This window comes from Ctenocephalides felis, unplaced genomic scaffold (genome assembly GCF_003426905.1).
Source record: "Ctenocephalides felis isolate EL2017-DRISC unplaced genomic scaffold, ASM342690v1 CF-g0.4_SCAFFOLD_00845, whole genome shotgun sequence".
Lineage (NCBI taxonomy): Eukaryota > Metazoa > Arthropoda > Insecta > Siphonaptera > Pulicidae > Ctenocephalides > Ctenocephalides felis.
Genome location: NW_020536999.1, coordinates 9,772,257 through 9,789,667, shown reverse-complemented (window position 1 = coordinate 9,789,667; position 17,411 = coordinate 9,772,257). Strand labels below are relative to the sequence as shown.

General features: G+C 29.1%; 5 protein-coding genes across 6 annotated transcripts in view; 4 read left to right on the top strand and 1 right to left on the bottom strand.

Moving 5' to 3' along the window:
• LOC113377577 (testis-specific serine/threonine-protein kinase 1-like) overlaps positions 1–1,734 on the top strand; it is a 6,157-nt gene extending 4,423 nt beyond the window's left edge. The window contains exon 5 of the mRNA XM_026617945.1: positions 1,546–1,734. Within this exon, the coding sequence (XP_026473730.1) occupies positions 1,546–1,734 (189 nt within the window). The remainder of the gene's footprint in view (positions 1–1,545) is intronic.
• A 3,037-nt stretch (positions 1,735–4,771) lies between these two features.
• Positions 4,772–5,946, bottom strand: LOC113363817 (40S ribosomal protein S25). 2 transcript variants are annotated; one of them, XM_026606299.1, is made up of 4 exons: positions 5,911–5,946; positions 5,502–5,594; positions 5,142–5,325; positions 4,772–4,889 (listed from the first exon to the last, which is right to left on the bottom strand). In XM_026606299.1, the coding sequence occupies exons 1-4, from the start codon at positions 5,911–5,913 to the stop codon at positions 4,810–4,812; spliced, it is 360 nt and encodes a 119-aa protein (XP_026462084.1). In that variant the 5' UTR covers positions 5,914–5,946; the 3' UTR covers positions 4,772–4,809. The 2 variants fall into 2 exon arrangements, with proteins under 2 accessions (XP_026462084.1, XP_026462083.1); XM_026606298.1 differs by lacking the exon at positions 5,911–5,946 and adding an exon at positions 5,745–5,895.
• A 419-nt stretch (positions 5,947–6,365) lies between these two features.
• On the top strand, positions 6,366–9,917 carry LOC113363798 (zinc transporter 7-like). Its single transcript, XM_026606280.1, has 5 exons — positions 6,366–6,496; positions 6,739–6,924; positions 7,019–7,236; positions 7,355–7,678; positions 9,215–9,917. Exons 2-5 carry the CDS (start codon positions 6,744–6,746, stop codon positions 9,566–9,568), a joined length of 1,077 nt encoding a protein of 358 aa, XP_026462065.1. The 5' UTR covers positions 6,366–6,496; positions 6,739–6,743; the 3' UTR covers positions 9,569–9,917.
• Positions 9,918–14,719: 4,802 nt separating this feature from the next.
• Positions 14,720–15,163, top strand: LOC113377568 (protein FAM200B-like). The gene has a single exon (XM_026617934.1). It carries the CDS (start codon positions 14,720–14,722, stop codon positions 15,161–15,163), a length of 444 nt encoding a protein of 147 aa, XP_026473719.1.
• Positions 15,164–15,176: 13 nt separating this feature from the next.
• On the top strand, positions 15,177–16,496 carry LOC113377558 (zinc finger BED domain-containing protein 5-like). The gene is made up of 2 exons (XM_026617921.1): positions 15,177–16,119; positions 16,264–16,496. The coding sequence occupies exons 1-2, from the start codon at positions 15,177–15,179 to the stop codon at positions 16,494–16,496; spliced, it is 1,176 nt and encodes a 391-aa protein (XP_026473706.1).
• Positions 16,497–17,411: the final 915 nt, after the last annotated feature.

Below are 17,411 nucleotides of genomic sequence, written 5' to 3'. Positions count from 1 at the left end.
TAATACATAATGAAAGAACATTAGGTTGTTTCGTATAAAAAAGTTGACGGGATTTTACACTGTCGGCTAACTAACAGTACTACTATTAGAGCAGTAAACGGAGAGGAAAAAAGGGTATAACCTCTGAATTTTTTTACTGTGCTCCAAATTGAATGAAATTTTGGAATTAGGTTCATCTTACCCTCAAGTTCAAAAGTGAAAACAATTCGGGTTGCGCCATCACACCCCTTCTCAATTGTGTAATTACATTTTTTCGAAATAACGATAGAAGAACTGAACGGAAATCGATAGAAGAACTAATAAGAAAAAAATGGTCGCTCTTTTATAGTTTTTCAAAAAAACTAATACTTTTCAAGTTACTGGCCACTAAAGATTCATATATTTTTGGCGTTTTTCTTCGTTTTTTTGCAAATATCTCCTAAAATAAACATTTTAACGAAAATCATTTAATGAATAAAATAATGTCAATAAAAATCTTAATAAATCGGTATTGCATAAAGTGTTCTAGAAAAAATATTAAGCAAGATTTGAAAGAGCAAAGTCGTTTTTTATTTCGAGGTTTTACATTTTATGTATTTCGGTGAAATTGGGTTTTATAGTGCTCAACATAAGCTTCAAAATGAGTGCTCTTACAAGTTTTTTACGTGTAAAATGAGTGAGCAATCATGCAAATAAGAAGCATATACGAAGTTTTTTTCTTTTAAATCATATGGTTTAATGAGCGCCATTTCCACCAGAATTAAAGTAATTCACATTCCATATAGGATTCACTTCATTATATACATCTTGATGGATTCTAGCAGATTCACTACTTTAGTACAAACTATTTTCAGAAAACTCACGATTTTATAAAAACTTTTTTTCCATTTTTTTTAAAAATCGAAATTATTTTCATTATTTCTCAAAAAGAATAAAATATACGTATAAAAGCATATAGATAAAAATCAAGGGGATCTTTCTGGCTTATTATTGTTTTTAATTATTTTTCTTTTACACAAAAATTGACAGAGTTATGAATGTTTAAAGACTGCGCGGCCGCGCAAATTGGAAAAAAAAGATTTATGAAATCGTGAGTTTTACGCACACACACATACATACTTTTTTCAAATTAGGTCTCATTCGATTTAGAATGGCTTGAAACGTCGAGAAAACATAAAATTAGCGAATCCGATTTTTTGATGAAAACATAAACTTCTCCTTCGGGAAGTTAATTAGGCGATTTACTTGGTATAACGATAGTAGTACTTGGTCTTAATGAACATACCTACCATTAAAGTCCTGCGGAAACTGGTTTAATCATAAAAATTATTGATTTTTGAAAATTTGCTTTTAGAAAATACTCCGAGTCAAAGTGTTCGTTCGTTTTCAATGATGTGTAATGAATCCATTCGGACTACTTTTAATCACTCATAAATTAATTTATATTTTATTAATTAAGTCGATTGTTTACACATATCGGGAAGTTGATGTAACTTGCCTCAAGGCAAAATGCCAATACCAATACCAACTAGTTAAAGTATATTTGATATTGATTGTGTTGACAAGGTACGTCACGTCCTAGAACCCGACATAACACTTCGCCTGACCCTCGACCGAGTGATGTCTCACGAGTGGGTCAGAGTGCGCAAGGACAAGGGCACTTCGGTTTTGGGAAGGATGACGACCTCCGGACAGCCCGTGGTGGGCGCTGCAGGATCCGGCACACCGGCATACGCGGCATTACTTTCTGGGTAAGTCGTAAAAGATTTATTATTAGCCATATTTGTAGACACAGTGGTTTCCAACATTCTTGTACATGCGCCTCTCTAGATTTTAGACAGAAAAATTTAGCGCTTCCTTATTTTTTTATAAAATAAAGACAAACTAGCTGTAAGTGGAATTCTGTCTTGAGGCAATTATGGCATCGTGCCTTAAGGCAAATTGCTGGAACTTCCCGTACCAAAAATTATTATTTTTTTAAAAAACGATTAACATTTTTGAAACAAAATTACTTCGAAAAAATAAGATTTATGAAAAACTATAAATTGGACAAAAAATTACTTTTTTTTTGAAAAAAAAATGTTTTCTTTATTTTGACATATTTTGAAAGATCTGAACTTTTTTTCAAAGCAATCGTACTGCTTTAACTGCATAGAGACGAAATGTCAAAGCGCGTAAGCGCCGCGTCGCCGTCTAACGGATAAACATTGCTACGGAACCCATAGGAATGTAAACAAAATTTATACTTAATGTTAAAATCTCTATAAAATATCTGATAATTTGATGCGCATATGTCTAATGGTCATTTTTGACCGCCAAATGGCATTTTTTTTACTTTTTTCGTTAGATCTCCGAAACCGCTAGACCTGCCCTTATGAAAATTTGATTAATTCTTCATCTTGTCAATACAAGTAAAATGTTTTTTGAATTATTAAAATCGGACGCTCCGTTCTCTTAAAAACTGAGGTACCGTTTTTGGCACTTTTTGCCCCATATCTTCGGAACGGCTAGACCTGTCTTTGCCAAAAACTAATCAGCACGTCTCCTTATCAATACGAATCGAATGTTTTTAGAATTATTCAAATTCGTGTTCCCGAAATCGTCGACAAAAATTTGTATCCGCACACACATGCATACACGCACACACACACACACATACACACACACATACATCCATTTTTTCTAAGGTATGCCAAAATGTTCAGAAACCTGTGAAACGTAAAGATATGTAAAAATTCTCATTTTCGATTTTTTGCGATTACTATAACGGGAAGTTAAAAATCACCAAACATCACGTTGCGTGGAAAGGGGTGTAGTAAGATAGTAAGATATCACGTGAATTGTTTTCATGGAAATGTAATAAATTATATCTAGTTTCATCCTATCTAACTGAAAATGGGTGGTTCCATATGAAATTTTTTAGTTATTTGACAAAAACCAAAAAATGTCCGGAATTTTCTATTTATTGCTACTAAAGAATAAAATATCGAAATCAAAGTCGTTTTATTCAAAATTTTATATCGGAGTGTATAAAAGTGTTCTCTAGGAAATGTTGTAAATTTTATCTAGTTTAACCATATCTAACTGAAAAGGGGTGGTTCCATATGAAATTTTTGAGTTATTTGACAAAAACCACAAAAATGTCCCAAATTTTCTATTTATTGCTAAATAGTGAAATGTTGAATTCAAAGTCGTTATTATTTGCTGAATATTTGGTAAAATTTACTTGTGATATCACGTGTGTTCAATTATTTTTACTTTAATTTTTGAAAAAAAAAACAAACATTTTCAAAAAAATTAAAAATTTTACAATTTTTTCTCGTAGCTAAAAATGCACGTATTGTTTGGTGTGGAAAGGGGGGTAATATTACCAAGGGGGAGGAGGGTTCAAAATCTTTAAAAAGTCGATCACATTAAGGAACGCCCCCTAAAGACTCGCTTTAATTAGTTTTTGCGTTAAGATCGGCCAAGCCGTTTCTTTACAATTAGCCACGTTTTAGCTAAAAATTCTAAACCGATTCTGAGATTTCAAAAGATGTTTGAAAGATTGATTAGGAATCATGCTGATAAGTTTTTGGTAAGAGTCAGTTGGGCAGTTTCTTCATAAAGAAAAACTATTTTCACGATGAGATAGCGTTGTTATGGTTGTTTCTTGTTAATAAAACTGTGAACATGTAAGTCTTATCTATTTGCCGTGCAATCAGGCGTATTTTACATATAAAAACAGCAAGGAAAAATCTTATAATAGCAGAATCTTTGATGATGCAGTTATCATAAAATTCTTTCTTGCTTGTTTATATGTAAAATACGCCTGATCGCACAGCAAATAGACATTTTCATCATTTTCACTAGCAATAACAAGCATATGCCATGACAACGCTATCTTATTGTCTATGTTACGGGAGAATTGCCCCAATAATATAGCCATACAGTTTTTGATGAACACAACAAACATCCTAAAATATTATAGGCCTACGAAAAGTGGTTGAATTATAAAAAATTATAGGTTGAGCCCTTAGGACATACACTATGTATGGTCTTGTTTCAAAGATATCAATTATAAATCATTATTTTAGAAACAGTTGTTTATTTTTATATAAATATCCCAATCTGAATTCTTATTGTTTAAATTGATTATTCACATTGAATTTTTGCAACAATTCTTAAGGCAAAATGCTACTTAGAACTAGTATTCATTTTTTCAACAGTATTGCGCCCTTCAATTTGAAAATCGCTGACTTAATGACAGAATAAATATAAGGTACTAGAAAAATAAATTTATTAACTGAATTAATGAAATATTTTTTTATATAAAAATAAATAATGATCGAAGTTATGAAAAACTTATTTTTATTTAAATAGTTACGTAAAAAAAACTTTGTATAATTATTTTATTAGTGGCATATTTATATTTGTCTATATATATATATATATATATATATATATATATATACACATATTTATAATTTGTATATATATAATATGCATTCATTTAATTTTAAGAAATATAAATATTTCATTAATATAAAATTATTTGTGTTAACAATGCTTTTGGTTAATTGCTTTTAAACATTTTAAATAAAAAAAATTATCGCACAACTTAACCACATTCACAATTAAAGTTACCCCGTAAAAAATATTCATTATGATTTCAAGATTAACATTGAAATTAAAATTGAATAGTCCAGCTGATCTTACTTCAACTTCTAAATTCAACTTTTCTATAAATTCAAATACTTCTGTAATAAATAAAATATTTTAAAAAGTGGCAAGGAATATGAAACAAATTCAATTATCTTTTATATTTTTTATTTAATATAAGAAAGTACATTATGCTACTGTATCATCTCCCTTTGTTGTTCTCGTGTAGATGAGTTGTGCATGATGCTGTACAACTTGCTTGATGAGACCTGCAAAATAAATCGAGAATTGCAAAACGCCCATTCAAGATGAACTTACAAGGCGACTTTAATAAAAACAAAAGAGAATGAACGTGAAAGAAACTGGATTATAGAAATAAAAGTTATGAAGGAATTAAATTTGGGAAAATTAAATAATTTAGTTAAAAAGTAACTTAATGGAAATTATGCATATCCTTTTCTCTTGTAATATGAAAATCAATGAAAATATAATTTAGTTGATTTGTTTATTGATGTTTTTACCTTTCTCGCGTAATTCAATGAGGGCACGCCTGGCCAAAGAGCCACGGATCTTCAGACGTTCGGAAACGACTGAGGGAGTGATTAGCTTGTATTGGGGTACTTCCTTGTACAGTTTGTCGTAGGTTTCCTTGTTGAACAAGACCTGGTTATCTAACTTGTCACGTACTTTTCCTTTGGACCACTTCTACAAAGAAACATACAAAAACTTGTATAGTAACACGGTAATACACAATACATGATAAATGATCAATCTTTTGGTTAATCAGACTCATTACATCAGAAACTATCACAGTAGAATATAGCATAAATAATACATCATTTAGGATTAAGTAAATGTAGTTTATAATGTTGGGGACGTACCTTCTTTTTGGCTTTGCCACCTCCGGAACCCTCTTTCTTCTTTTGGGTCTTTTGTGGCTGTTTAGCCGAAGACTTTGAATCCTTCTTGGGCGGCTGAAATTTAAGGTTAAGGTAAGTCAAACTTTACAAAAACCTATATATTTACCAAACACACGACTAAAATCTATTAAAATTTTAATTATGTATTTTAAATCCAACTTTCACAACACATTTTGTATTTAATCAACAAATGACACGACATACCATGTGGTAGTAATTAAATATATAAAAATCAAAAACTAAGTGAAACCAATAATTACTATAAATTAAATCTATATAAACATTCTAACGCAACACTAGAATTGTTTTAACAACTTTTAAATATAAATAATTTACTGATTGTAATAAAATAGTAAAGAACTCGACTCACCATTTCGATTGAAAGGAATGAAAAATGGCTGCAGGAAGTTTAGCGTTCCATTTAGGTATTGCCAGATGAGATAATTTCTTCTTCTTACAAATAACGTTAATGCAATTTAAATTAAAGCTTTATTTAAATAAATTTATTTGTTTTTCAATAATTTATAATTGAAATTGGGTATTAAAAATTGAATAAGCATAAAAATGTTTATTAAACAATATTTAATATTTTATTTTTTGTTCATAGGTATATTACCTGATGCGATTCAAACTTCATGTGTGATTTCTAAAAAACGAAATTTTATTTTAAATAAAATGTTAATAAAAAAATTCTATAATTATATAACTATTACTATCACATTATTAATACAGCATTTGATTAAATCTTAAATTTCCAAAATCTATCATTAAATATTTTAGTTTATTTTTTGTGGAATGTAGTGGTGTGGTTAGTCTTTCATTTTGACAGGCTTCTATCAATTTGACAGATGCCTTTATAAAAAATCCTCAAACATGCATTTATACTAATTTATATATTCTTATTTAAAATTCTTGTTAAATTTGTTAATTCAGAACAACTGTCTGCATAAACTTTTGTAAGTATACACTTTTTATCATAGGGCCGGAATTTTATAGGTTATAAATAAATTATTACACGTATGCAATTCGTAAAGTTATCTAAATGTTTAAATCCACTTTTATTCGACATGAAATAATTTTTTGCTAAATAACAACTTAAACTAGTGTTTGTGATATATTTTTCCTTGCTTCTAAATCAATTTGAACTTGCAAAATGTACATTTAGTGGAGTGTATTAAATTTGGTTTGGATTTCACAGATAAAATGATTCCATTAACACATAGAGACTCTAGGAGTATAAGTTCTCGTATTAAGGAAAAAATATCAGGATGGATGAGGCTTATATTTTCAGATAGAAATTCACGTAATCTATTTCTGTTTTTGTTGCTGAATTTTTCATTTGCTTTCGTTGAACTGTTGTATGGGGTATGGACAAACAGTCTTGGTAAGTAGAATTTATTACTCTTTCGTTATAAGCACTAAAAAGTGCTAAAAAATCAATCTATTATATTAATTATCTATTATCTATTATATTTCAGGTTTAATATCGGATTCGTTTCACATGTTTTTTGATTGCACCGGTTTATTAGCTGGTCTTGGAGCATCTGTCATTACTAAGTGGAGAGCAAATGAAAAATTTTCATACGGTTATGTCCGTGCTGAAGTTTTGGCCGGCTTTGTTAACGGACTGTTTTTATTGTTCATTGCTTTCTTTATTATGTCTGAGGCTGTTGAACGTGCCATTGAACCTCCAGAGGTAAATAATAAATTATAATTAAATAATCACATTCTAATTCATGATTTTTATATTTACAAATGTTAATTCATCAAACCTTATTCTAAATTTTTTACTACATTATCTATTACCTTTTTAGGTGAAACATGATAGGCTCTTTGTTGTATCCGTTTTGGGTTTCATTGTCAACCTAATCGGAATATATGCCTTCCAACATGGCCATGGACATTCCCATGGCGGAGGAGGCTCTCACGGGCACTCTCATGGCGGTGGGGCATCCCACGGTCACTCTCATGGTGGCCACATAGCCAATGGTGGTGTAAATCATGGACATTCGCATGATCATGAGATTCCAACTGATCTCACGAGTGGTAATTCACAGATTATGAAGGGTGTGTTTTTGCATATTCTTGCTGACACTTTGGGATCGTTTGGTGTTATTGTATCCGCAGTTTTAATGCAGGTATGTGGTAGAAATATTAAGGGAGAGGTGTGTAATATTTCTTGCTATGGCATGTGCTGATATATCTATATTCTATATATATATATAAATCTCGTGTCAGGATGTTGGTTCGCGATGGACGCCCAAACTACTGAACCGATTTTAAACTTTATTGGCTCATCGTGTGCATATATATCCAACTTAGGTTATAGGAAATTTTGAAAAGTAAATTTGAAATATAAATATATAATATTTATAAATTTCTAAAAATTTTGACAGAAAATGACCAAAAAAAAAAACAAAACACTAAAATGACAAATGTCAAAATTTTTGGAAAATTCGAGAAAAAAAAATTTATGATTTTTGAAAAAAAAATATTTGACAGTTCAAAAAAAATAATTCAAAAACATACATATATAGATATGTATCCAACATTTATATCCAAATTAGATGAAATGCTATATTCAAAATCACAATTTATAGTTTTAAATCTAATTAAAAATCAATGTTTATAAATTTAAATAAATGTTGACATAAAAAACGTCAAATGTCATTTGGCAAGATTTATGAAAATTATTAAATAAATAGATTTAGAGTTTATATTTATTTGATTAGCTTACCAAATTATTTCGGATACTAAAACTTCATCAAAACACAATATCACAATAAAAAAGCGGCATATTGAATTTAAAATTAATCATAAACAAAAATTTAACATTTCACAAAAAAAAAGTTTAACGACTTCAGCAGGAAACAAATAAATTAATTATTCCAAGTTATGTTATAGGCAATATTGCCGAACAAACTATAGATACAAAACATTATTGTAAAATAAATACTATCATTTTCGACCAAAAAGGAAATATTTTGACATTTATAACTTTAGTGCATATTGGATATATGAAATTGACATTCAATATTTGTAAATTGAATGCAAAAGTAAAAAATTTGATTTTTATATAAAAAATTATATATTTAGATAATGGTACTGCGTTGATTCAGACTAAAATCTAATTTATTCATTGATTAAAAAAAATCGCTATTTGACATAAATAAAATTAAAATAAACAAAACACTATGATGCGTTGGAATTAATTATCGGAATGTAAAGAAATGTGTGTAATAAAAATATAACATTATTATTAATATATCATGTATATTGTAAGAACTTCTGCAAAGCGGCAAAATATTTTTGATGGCAAAACAACGTTTGCCGGGTCAGCTAGTATATATATATATATATATATATATATTGTCAATATTATTTTTTACAAAATTATCAGCCATCACAATTGCCATTATATTATTAAGATAAGACATATGACATGTGACAATTAACCAAACGAGACCAAAACGAGAGTCCGCGATTGTCGTCGGCAATGTTCGCTCAGACATGTGACATCACATACCCTTCTTTGTTTGAGCACTCATTATGCACTCGACTAACTGTCCATGTAATATAAGTTCTATGGTTTTATAGCTTCCATCAACTTCATTCAATCACATTAATCATTTATTCCAATTACAAATTCTCTACAAAAATAAATTCTAATACAGATGTTCGGCTGGATGAGAGCAGATCCGATTTGCTCAATGTTTATAGCAATCCTGATAGCTCTCAGCGTCTTGCCCCTGATCAAAGAATCAGTCCTAGTCCTGATGCAAAGGCAGCCCTCAGCCCTGGACAATCTCTTGCCCCAATGCTATCAGAAAGTAACCGGCTTAGCTGGTGTGTACTCGGTGCAGGATCCACATTTCTGGACACTGTGTAGTGATGTCTATATAGGTGCAATAAAATTAGAAGTATCGAAAAACGTCGATCCTAAATACGTAGTTAACCACACGCAGATGATTTTTGCTTCTGTGGGCGTCAGGCAGCTTTATGTACAGTTGGATTATACATCGATGTGATATCAGAAGTATTCTTAGGCTGTTTTCTTTTTTATATTTTTATATAGTGAAATTAATATAATGAAAATGGATTCGTGGCTCAAATACGAGCTCAAAGACATTGTGCTGTGAGTATGATCAAATGTCACAAATGGGAAAAGGACAGCGCTGGTTGGTGTGGTGAAGATAAAAGATAAGTTTTTATATAAATTTTGCAAGATAGCCAGGATGCGTGTAGATGTAAAATTAATTAGTGTAAAATTTTAAATAATTTTATCTTTATTGCATATTATCACATATACCAAGTACTGTAAAAAATAGACTTTAGTAATAGGATCTCGAAATTTACTTAACCATGATTATACAGTAATACCCCGCTTAATGCTGGGGTTTCATTAAAGGGGATCTTCATAATTTTCAATGCCAAGAACAAGCATAAGAGAGCTTTGCCATGACAATGCTATTTTATGAGCTTTGTTACGGCAGAATTACCCATTAAATTATGAAACCTTCTTGTTGCTATACACTAGTACGATTACAATAATATTAAAATTATATTTATGGAAGTTATTATATCAAACAAACAACTTTGCGTTAATATTTTTTTAAACAAAATCATGTTTAAAACGATTTTGTTTCGTAGTTTTTGGTCCTGGGAAATGGATTTACCAGGTTTAAACATGAAGATTAAAAAAAATTTTAATATATAAATTTAAATTTATATCATTCCAAAGCTTTTATTTTAGAAATTGTAATAAGTTATCAAAAAAGCATTCTATTTTTCTATTATAATTATTCCTTCATTTGTAATTTTTTGTCCACGATTTTGAATAAATTTGTGCATTAAACACAATTATTTTATTCAACAGGAGTTGTGCAAATCTATTCATTATTCTAGGATTAATATAATTTATTTATAAATAATGTTTTTATTATAGAGTTTTAGAATTTGATAAAGAACAAATATCGGCTTGAAAATATGACAAAGTAGATTTGAATTTGTATTATATATGCCATTTAGGTTATCGAAATAATATATTTGAATTAGAAATTGAAAACATATTACTGTATAAATATACAGACATATATATATATATATATATATATATATATATATTTCAAATGGTGAAAGTTTTATAATTAATAACAAAAATGTTTCTTAAGCAGGCATCCATTCAATCATTAAAGTGATATATAATTATGTGTAAAATAATTTGATACAAACTCCATAAATAAACAAGTTTGAACTCTTTCTCTGTTGATAACTACACAAATTATTTAGAAAGCTCAAACTCACTAATAAAATAAACAATAAAGTAATTGCAAAGTTAAATTAAAATAAAAATAAAAAAAAATAGTGATTCAATTGTATTTTAATAAGTAGATGGATGTCTGTTTAAGAATCCTTTTTGTATTTAATTATTTTTATTTTATCGACTTATATTTATTATTTATATAGCAACCAATTTGTCTAATTGAAAAAATGAATTCATGTTCACAATTCTTTAATTTAAACGTTTCGACACCTTATGTGTGTCATCGTTCAGGAAAAACAAGAAACAATTTTTTACCAAAAAATTTTTTTTTTTATCGAAATTATTAACCTAAACGATATAAAATAAACTAGTGGTGCATGACATCGTGCCTTATGGCAAATTGCTGGAACTTTCCGCACCGCATTTTAAAGTTTTTAAAAACTCAAAAATGCAAAAATAGATTAGTTTGAGAATTTTGATTTCTTTCGAACAAAATTTTATAAACTCTAGATGAAAAATATCTTTTTTTGAGAACTTTCACTTCTTTTGAGCATTTTTGAAAATTAAGAACAAAATTCAATAATGAAAAACTGGATTTTTAAAATTTGTATACTGGATCTCCGAAACGGATGGTCCAGCCTTTGCAAAAAATGAATCAACTTTTCCTTACGTCATAACAAGTAAAATGCTTTTTGAATCATTCAAATCGGATGCTCCGTTCTCTCAAAAACTTAATTTCTATTTTCTGCACTCTTTGCTTTTTATCTCCGGAACGGCTGGACTTGCCTTTGCCAAAAACTAATCAGCACGTCTTCTTATCAATATGAATCGAATGATTTTTGAACCATTCAAATCGGGCCGAAATCGTCGACGAAAAATTGTATCCACACACACACACACATACATCGATTTTTCCTGAGGTATGCCAAAATGTTCAAAAACCTTTGAAACGTAAAGATATTCAAATTTTTTCATTTTCGATGATTACAATAACCCACCCTACGGGAAGGTGAGAAATAATTGCATTATTTTTGTATTTTGTTCTTTCTGGTATGTTCTGGTTGAATGATGACACATATGAAGTGTCGAAACGTATAAATAAAAAATTATAAATATTAAATAAAAATTTATAAATTATAATAAAAAAATATTAATTCTTTTTTCTTGATTCGACAAATTTGGTGCTATATATTTCATATATAAATATGATATTAAGAATGCATGCGTCACATGTTGAACCTGCCTCCAAAAGGAGCACTAATAATATTAAGTAATATGATATACTATGTCTAAAATACTTAATAAATAAATAATGTTAATTGAAAATTTAGTAATTAAAATTTATTTGCATCACACTCCCCTGAGTCTCTCCCTGTTTACTTATCACTGCAATATTTTTTTTAAATAAAACAAGTATTCTTATAAAATGCATTTATTTTATTTTATTTTAATATATAATTATGAAAAATAAACATGGTTAACTCATATCGGTTAATGATAATATTTCGACAGCAAAAGTTTCGTCCTAAAAATTGGTTAAACACATAATATAACAATATGGAAGTTTATTAATTATCAATTATAATTAATCTCATTGTTCCAAATAAATAAAAAATTAATTACATAATTAGATATGGATGATCACAAATATCGCGCTCGCAAAAACAATTCAGTCGTTAGATTTGTTTGGAACAATAGTAATAAAATACATAATTTTATTATAACTACAAATTGCTCAATATATATAGTATGTATATATTATATAAAGCCCGATTTTTTTAAATTTTAGAATTGCTTACGATATTATTTTTGATTATAAAAAATATTTATTATTATTATTTAATTATTATATTCTTATTGGCAATATCAATCTTTTCACAGAATGTATACAATATCAAAGTGTGTCGATAACCACAAATTATTAAGCTTTGATTGAATTCGGTTCTAATTAATACTAATTATTACACATTCGAACTAAAGAATAAAGTACATAAAGTAAGACATTTTTTGATATACAGTAATACCCCGCAGTAAAAGTGCGCTAAGAATTTTTTTTCGACCCGGGGATTTCCTAAAATATGGGTAAAAAAGTTTAGATGAGGTACATGTGGAAAATGTCCAAGAAATAATTCAAGAAACAGCTTTCATTAGTTTAGTGAAGTATTTAATTTTAAAAAGAGAAAAGTGTTGATGGTGGTGATTGAGGTGATTTCAAAACAGAGCAAATAAAATTTTCAATGGTCCTATAGTGACCACGATTAAAATTATGGACTAATTTGGTGAAAATTATTCCAAATTTCGACACAAATTCAAACGCAAATAAATTGAGGTATTACAGATGCTTCAAAAACACATTAAATGCTTTTTTAACAAAAAGGCAAAAAAATTAGAAACACTCCACAGACTAAATTAAACTTTTATGAATATATTCATTTATATTATTTCTATTTTTAGGTGTATAAACGTCTGGTATTAACTATATTAAAAATAAGTACAGTTATTAAAAATCTAATACATAACCAATTTTCTGTTAATGTTCCCCTAAACCCCGTTTAGCGCTGTTTCGCTTCACGCTCTTTTTTTATAAACAAAATCAGCGCAAGGTATTACTGTATAAACAATAAATTATTTTTATATTCTTAATAATGAAATAATATAAGGCAGTTTTCTAATAGATTTCCCAAATAGAATCCCGTTAAGACGATTATGTTTTATTTCCCGCATAATACGCTTCTTTACGCTCTTTCCAGGACTTTGTTATGTTTTTATGGATTTCTTAGCACTTAATACGATTTGTCATCACGTTTAATAAGCCTAAATGAAAGGTACTGGCCATTCAATAGAAAAAATTGAAAGTTTTTAATAAAGTCATCAAAAACTTTGTTACTATAAATTACCAATTTCCAACATTTTACAAAAATTGAGAAAAAAAAGAAATTTATAAATTGGAAGAGAAAATAGTGAATGTAGAAAAATTTTGCTGTTAATTTACTAATTTCTATGTTAATTTTACAAAAATTAAGAATAAAAGAGAAATTTACAGATTGTTTGAGAAAAAAGCCAAATGTAGAAATTTTTTTAGTAAATTTTAGTGACTTCACCAAACATTAACTTCAAAAGTGCCCCCAAAATATACGAAAAAGCTCCTAAAATTGCTGAAGACTTATAGCTCACTGATTTTAATGCTTCAAATATCTGAATAGCTTGTTTTCAAAATTGCAATGACATTATATACTGTCAGAAAACTAAAAAAATTGATCCATCTGATGACATTTTCCAAAATGTTACAACTTAAATAAACCACGAGACACTTTACATTCAAATAAATCCAATACTTCAAAGATAGAAACAATTCATGATGACTGAAAGACTAACTCAGCGATTTCCAACCTGTGGGGCGCGCCCCCCTGGTGGGGCGCGGTGCCGTCCCAGGGGGGGCGCGAAGCTCTTTCAAAAATATGGTTGTTAAATGCTGAGTAAGTGTCAAAAACAAATCAGCAAAATGTATGCAAGTTATCTACAATTTTCGCTGCAATTTTGTCAGGACAAATGTAAAAGCATGAATATACTATACTTTTGGTGCATTCAAAATATTTCGTTTTTGCGTTTGTAGTTGAGTGAGCTGTAGGCCTATAAACAAAAGATAAACACTCGGATCATATCGAATATTCACGTGCTTACTCGAGACTAACTTAAGTAAATAAACAAATGCATCCTTTTTATTCTGTTATCTATAAATCGAATTAGTTCATTAGTTGTGCTGGAGATACACGCGTTGATATATAGAAAAAATCATTTCTAAATTATTATTGAGTTAAAATTTATAGCTTTAGTTTTAGCACATTATTAGCCAGGAATTATTGTGAAAAGTAGTGAAAAAGTGATTTTCTTTGATTTGTTATAAAAACCGTTTGTAATGGATAAATACGTGACTGGGTTGAAAAGAAAATTTAATGAAGCAGAAGAAGAGGGTGGTGAAAATAATGGAAATGTTTCTTCACAAAATAGTAAAACTAAACATAGAAAATATGATCCAATGTACTTATCATTGGGATTTACGTATAAGATCATTAATGGTCAAGAACGACCAATGTGTTTGCTGTGTATGAATACTTTGGCCTCAGATAGCATGAAACCAAGTAAATTAAAACGACATCTGGAAAAAGTGCACGCCGATCATGTTGGCAAAACAAAAGAATTTTTCCAAAGAAAATTAGATAACTTAAATAAACAGAAAGAATCGTTTTCAAAAGCTTTGTCTGTATCACAAAAAGCGTTACTTGCGTCATACAAAGTTTCGTATAGAATTGCTAAATGCAAAAAACCCCATTCAATAGGAGAAACTACCAGCAGCTATTGACATAATAGCTACGATGTTTGGTGAATCACATGCTGATCAAATTAAAAGCATTCCGCTGGCAGATAATACGGTGGGAAGACGGATATCAGATATATCTGATGATCTTTGCGATCAGTTGACAGAAAAAATTAAATTATCTTCTTTCGCGTTGCAAGTAGATGAGGCTACCGATGTTGCTAAGGATGCACACTTAATAACATATATAAGATATGTTATGGAAAATGATATTAGAGAAGAGTTGTTATTCTGTAAGGCAATTGAAGGCAAAGCTACGGCGAGTGAAATTTTTAATATGATTGATAACTTTTTTATTGAAAATGGTATTTTATGGGAGAACTGTGTTGGACTGTGCACTGATGGAGCTCCATCTATGGCAGGAAAAAATGCTGGTCTGCAGGCCCTAGTTCGAAAAGTGGCTCCTCGTGCAGTTTGGACGCATTGCATGATTCATAGGCAATCTCTTGTTGCAAGAAATATGGGTGAAGAATTACTTGAAGTATTTGAAATTATAATAAAAGTTGTTAATTTTATCAAAAATAGTCCATTAAGAGAAAGGCTTTTTGGAAAATTGTGTGATGACATGGGCTCAGAATACAAAGCACTACTTTATTATTGTGAAGCACGTTGGCTTTCTCGTGCTAAAGTACTTCAAAGGGTGTTTGAGCTCAAAAAAGAAATTGCCATTTTTCTTGCTGATAATAAAAGAGATGAAGCAGACATATTTTATGACACGAAGTTTCTCGCAAAATTTGCGTATCTAGTTGACATTTTTAAAAGACTAAGTGATTTAAATAAATCAATGCAAGAAACTCAAATTCATGCTTTTGTTCAAAAGGACAAGATTACGGCGTTTATGAAAAAAATAGAGCTGTGGATAGCTAGTATGAAAAGTAATAACTTTGATATGTTTCCTTCTTTTAAAACTACATGTGTTAATGATGATGAAATAGAAGCAAGTAAAGATCTTATTATCAATCATATGACTAGTTTAAGGAACCAATTTGCGCATTACTTCAAAGATCTAGATATGTCCAAATACGAATGGATTAGAAATCCATTTGTTATTGATAAATATGATAATTTTGGACTTCCAACGGCAGAGCAGGAAATGATAATTGATTTATCTAGTGATAGCACATTGAAGCAGATGTTTCAGGACGAAAAGAATATTGTTAAGTTTTGGTTACAAGTAAAGGACGATTTTCCAACTTTGACAAATAAAGCCTTAGGAATTTTATTACCATTTGTGACATCCTACTTATGTGAAACTGGTTTTTCTGCAGTAGCAGTATTAAAAACAAAGTACCGATCTCGTTTAGTGATAGAAAAGTAACTGAGAACAGCGATTTCTACAATGGAGCCGCGGTTTGAGAAAATTTGTGCTGAAAAACAAGCTCAACCCCGTCGCATTAATTTTTTAATATTGTGTGAAATATTATATCATTTGTTTTTATTAAATTTAAAATTATTTTTTTCCTATAATCCATAGTTATGTTTGTATGTATATTTTTGTATGTATATTTTTGTATGTTTATTTTTGTATGTATGTATATTGTGCATTATTTGGTACGAGATTAAATAAATCATAATTTCAATTAAGTATATTTAAATTAAATTGTTAAAAAAATTAGGGGGGGGGCGCAATATTTTTTTCTTTCAAAAGGGGGGCGCAAGGAAAAAAAGGTTGGAAACCGCTGGACTAACTAGTCTAAACCGTGGTCTGTGGCAACTCAAACAAAAATTGAATATGTTTGTTGAAAATTTTGCAATTACTGCTAAATGCATCAAAATATCTTCATCAAAGCAAAAAAAGTGATTATTTCAAATAATATAATCACAATTACACAACGAAGTATTTATAAATGTCTAATTTAATAATACCAAAATTTTGAACATAAAACATAATACGCAGTAGATACTTTATCGTCTTTATATACACATAATATGCTTTCTCCCTTAAGTCTTTCTTGAAAAATCGTCTTAACGAGGTTTTGATGTAATCACAATCTTGGTGTAAAAAACTTAATACTTAACAATGTCTTGTCTATATAAAATTGTGATAAATTTATTTCAATTTATTGAAATTTTTTGTCATATTCAAGCCTTGAGACGTGATGCTAATTTATCAATTATTATATATATATATATATATATATATATATACACCTAAGTCTGTTTTTACACAGTCTTTTTGTGCACGGTTTGAAAATTGAATATTTTTAATTTTTTTACACGATTTTATTCCATT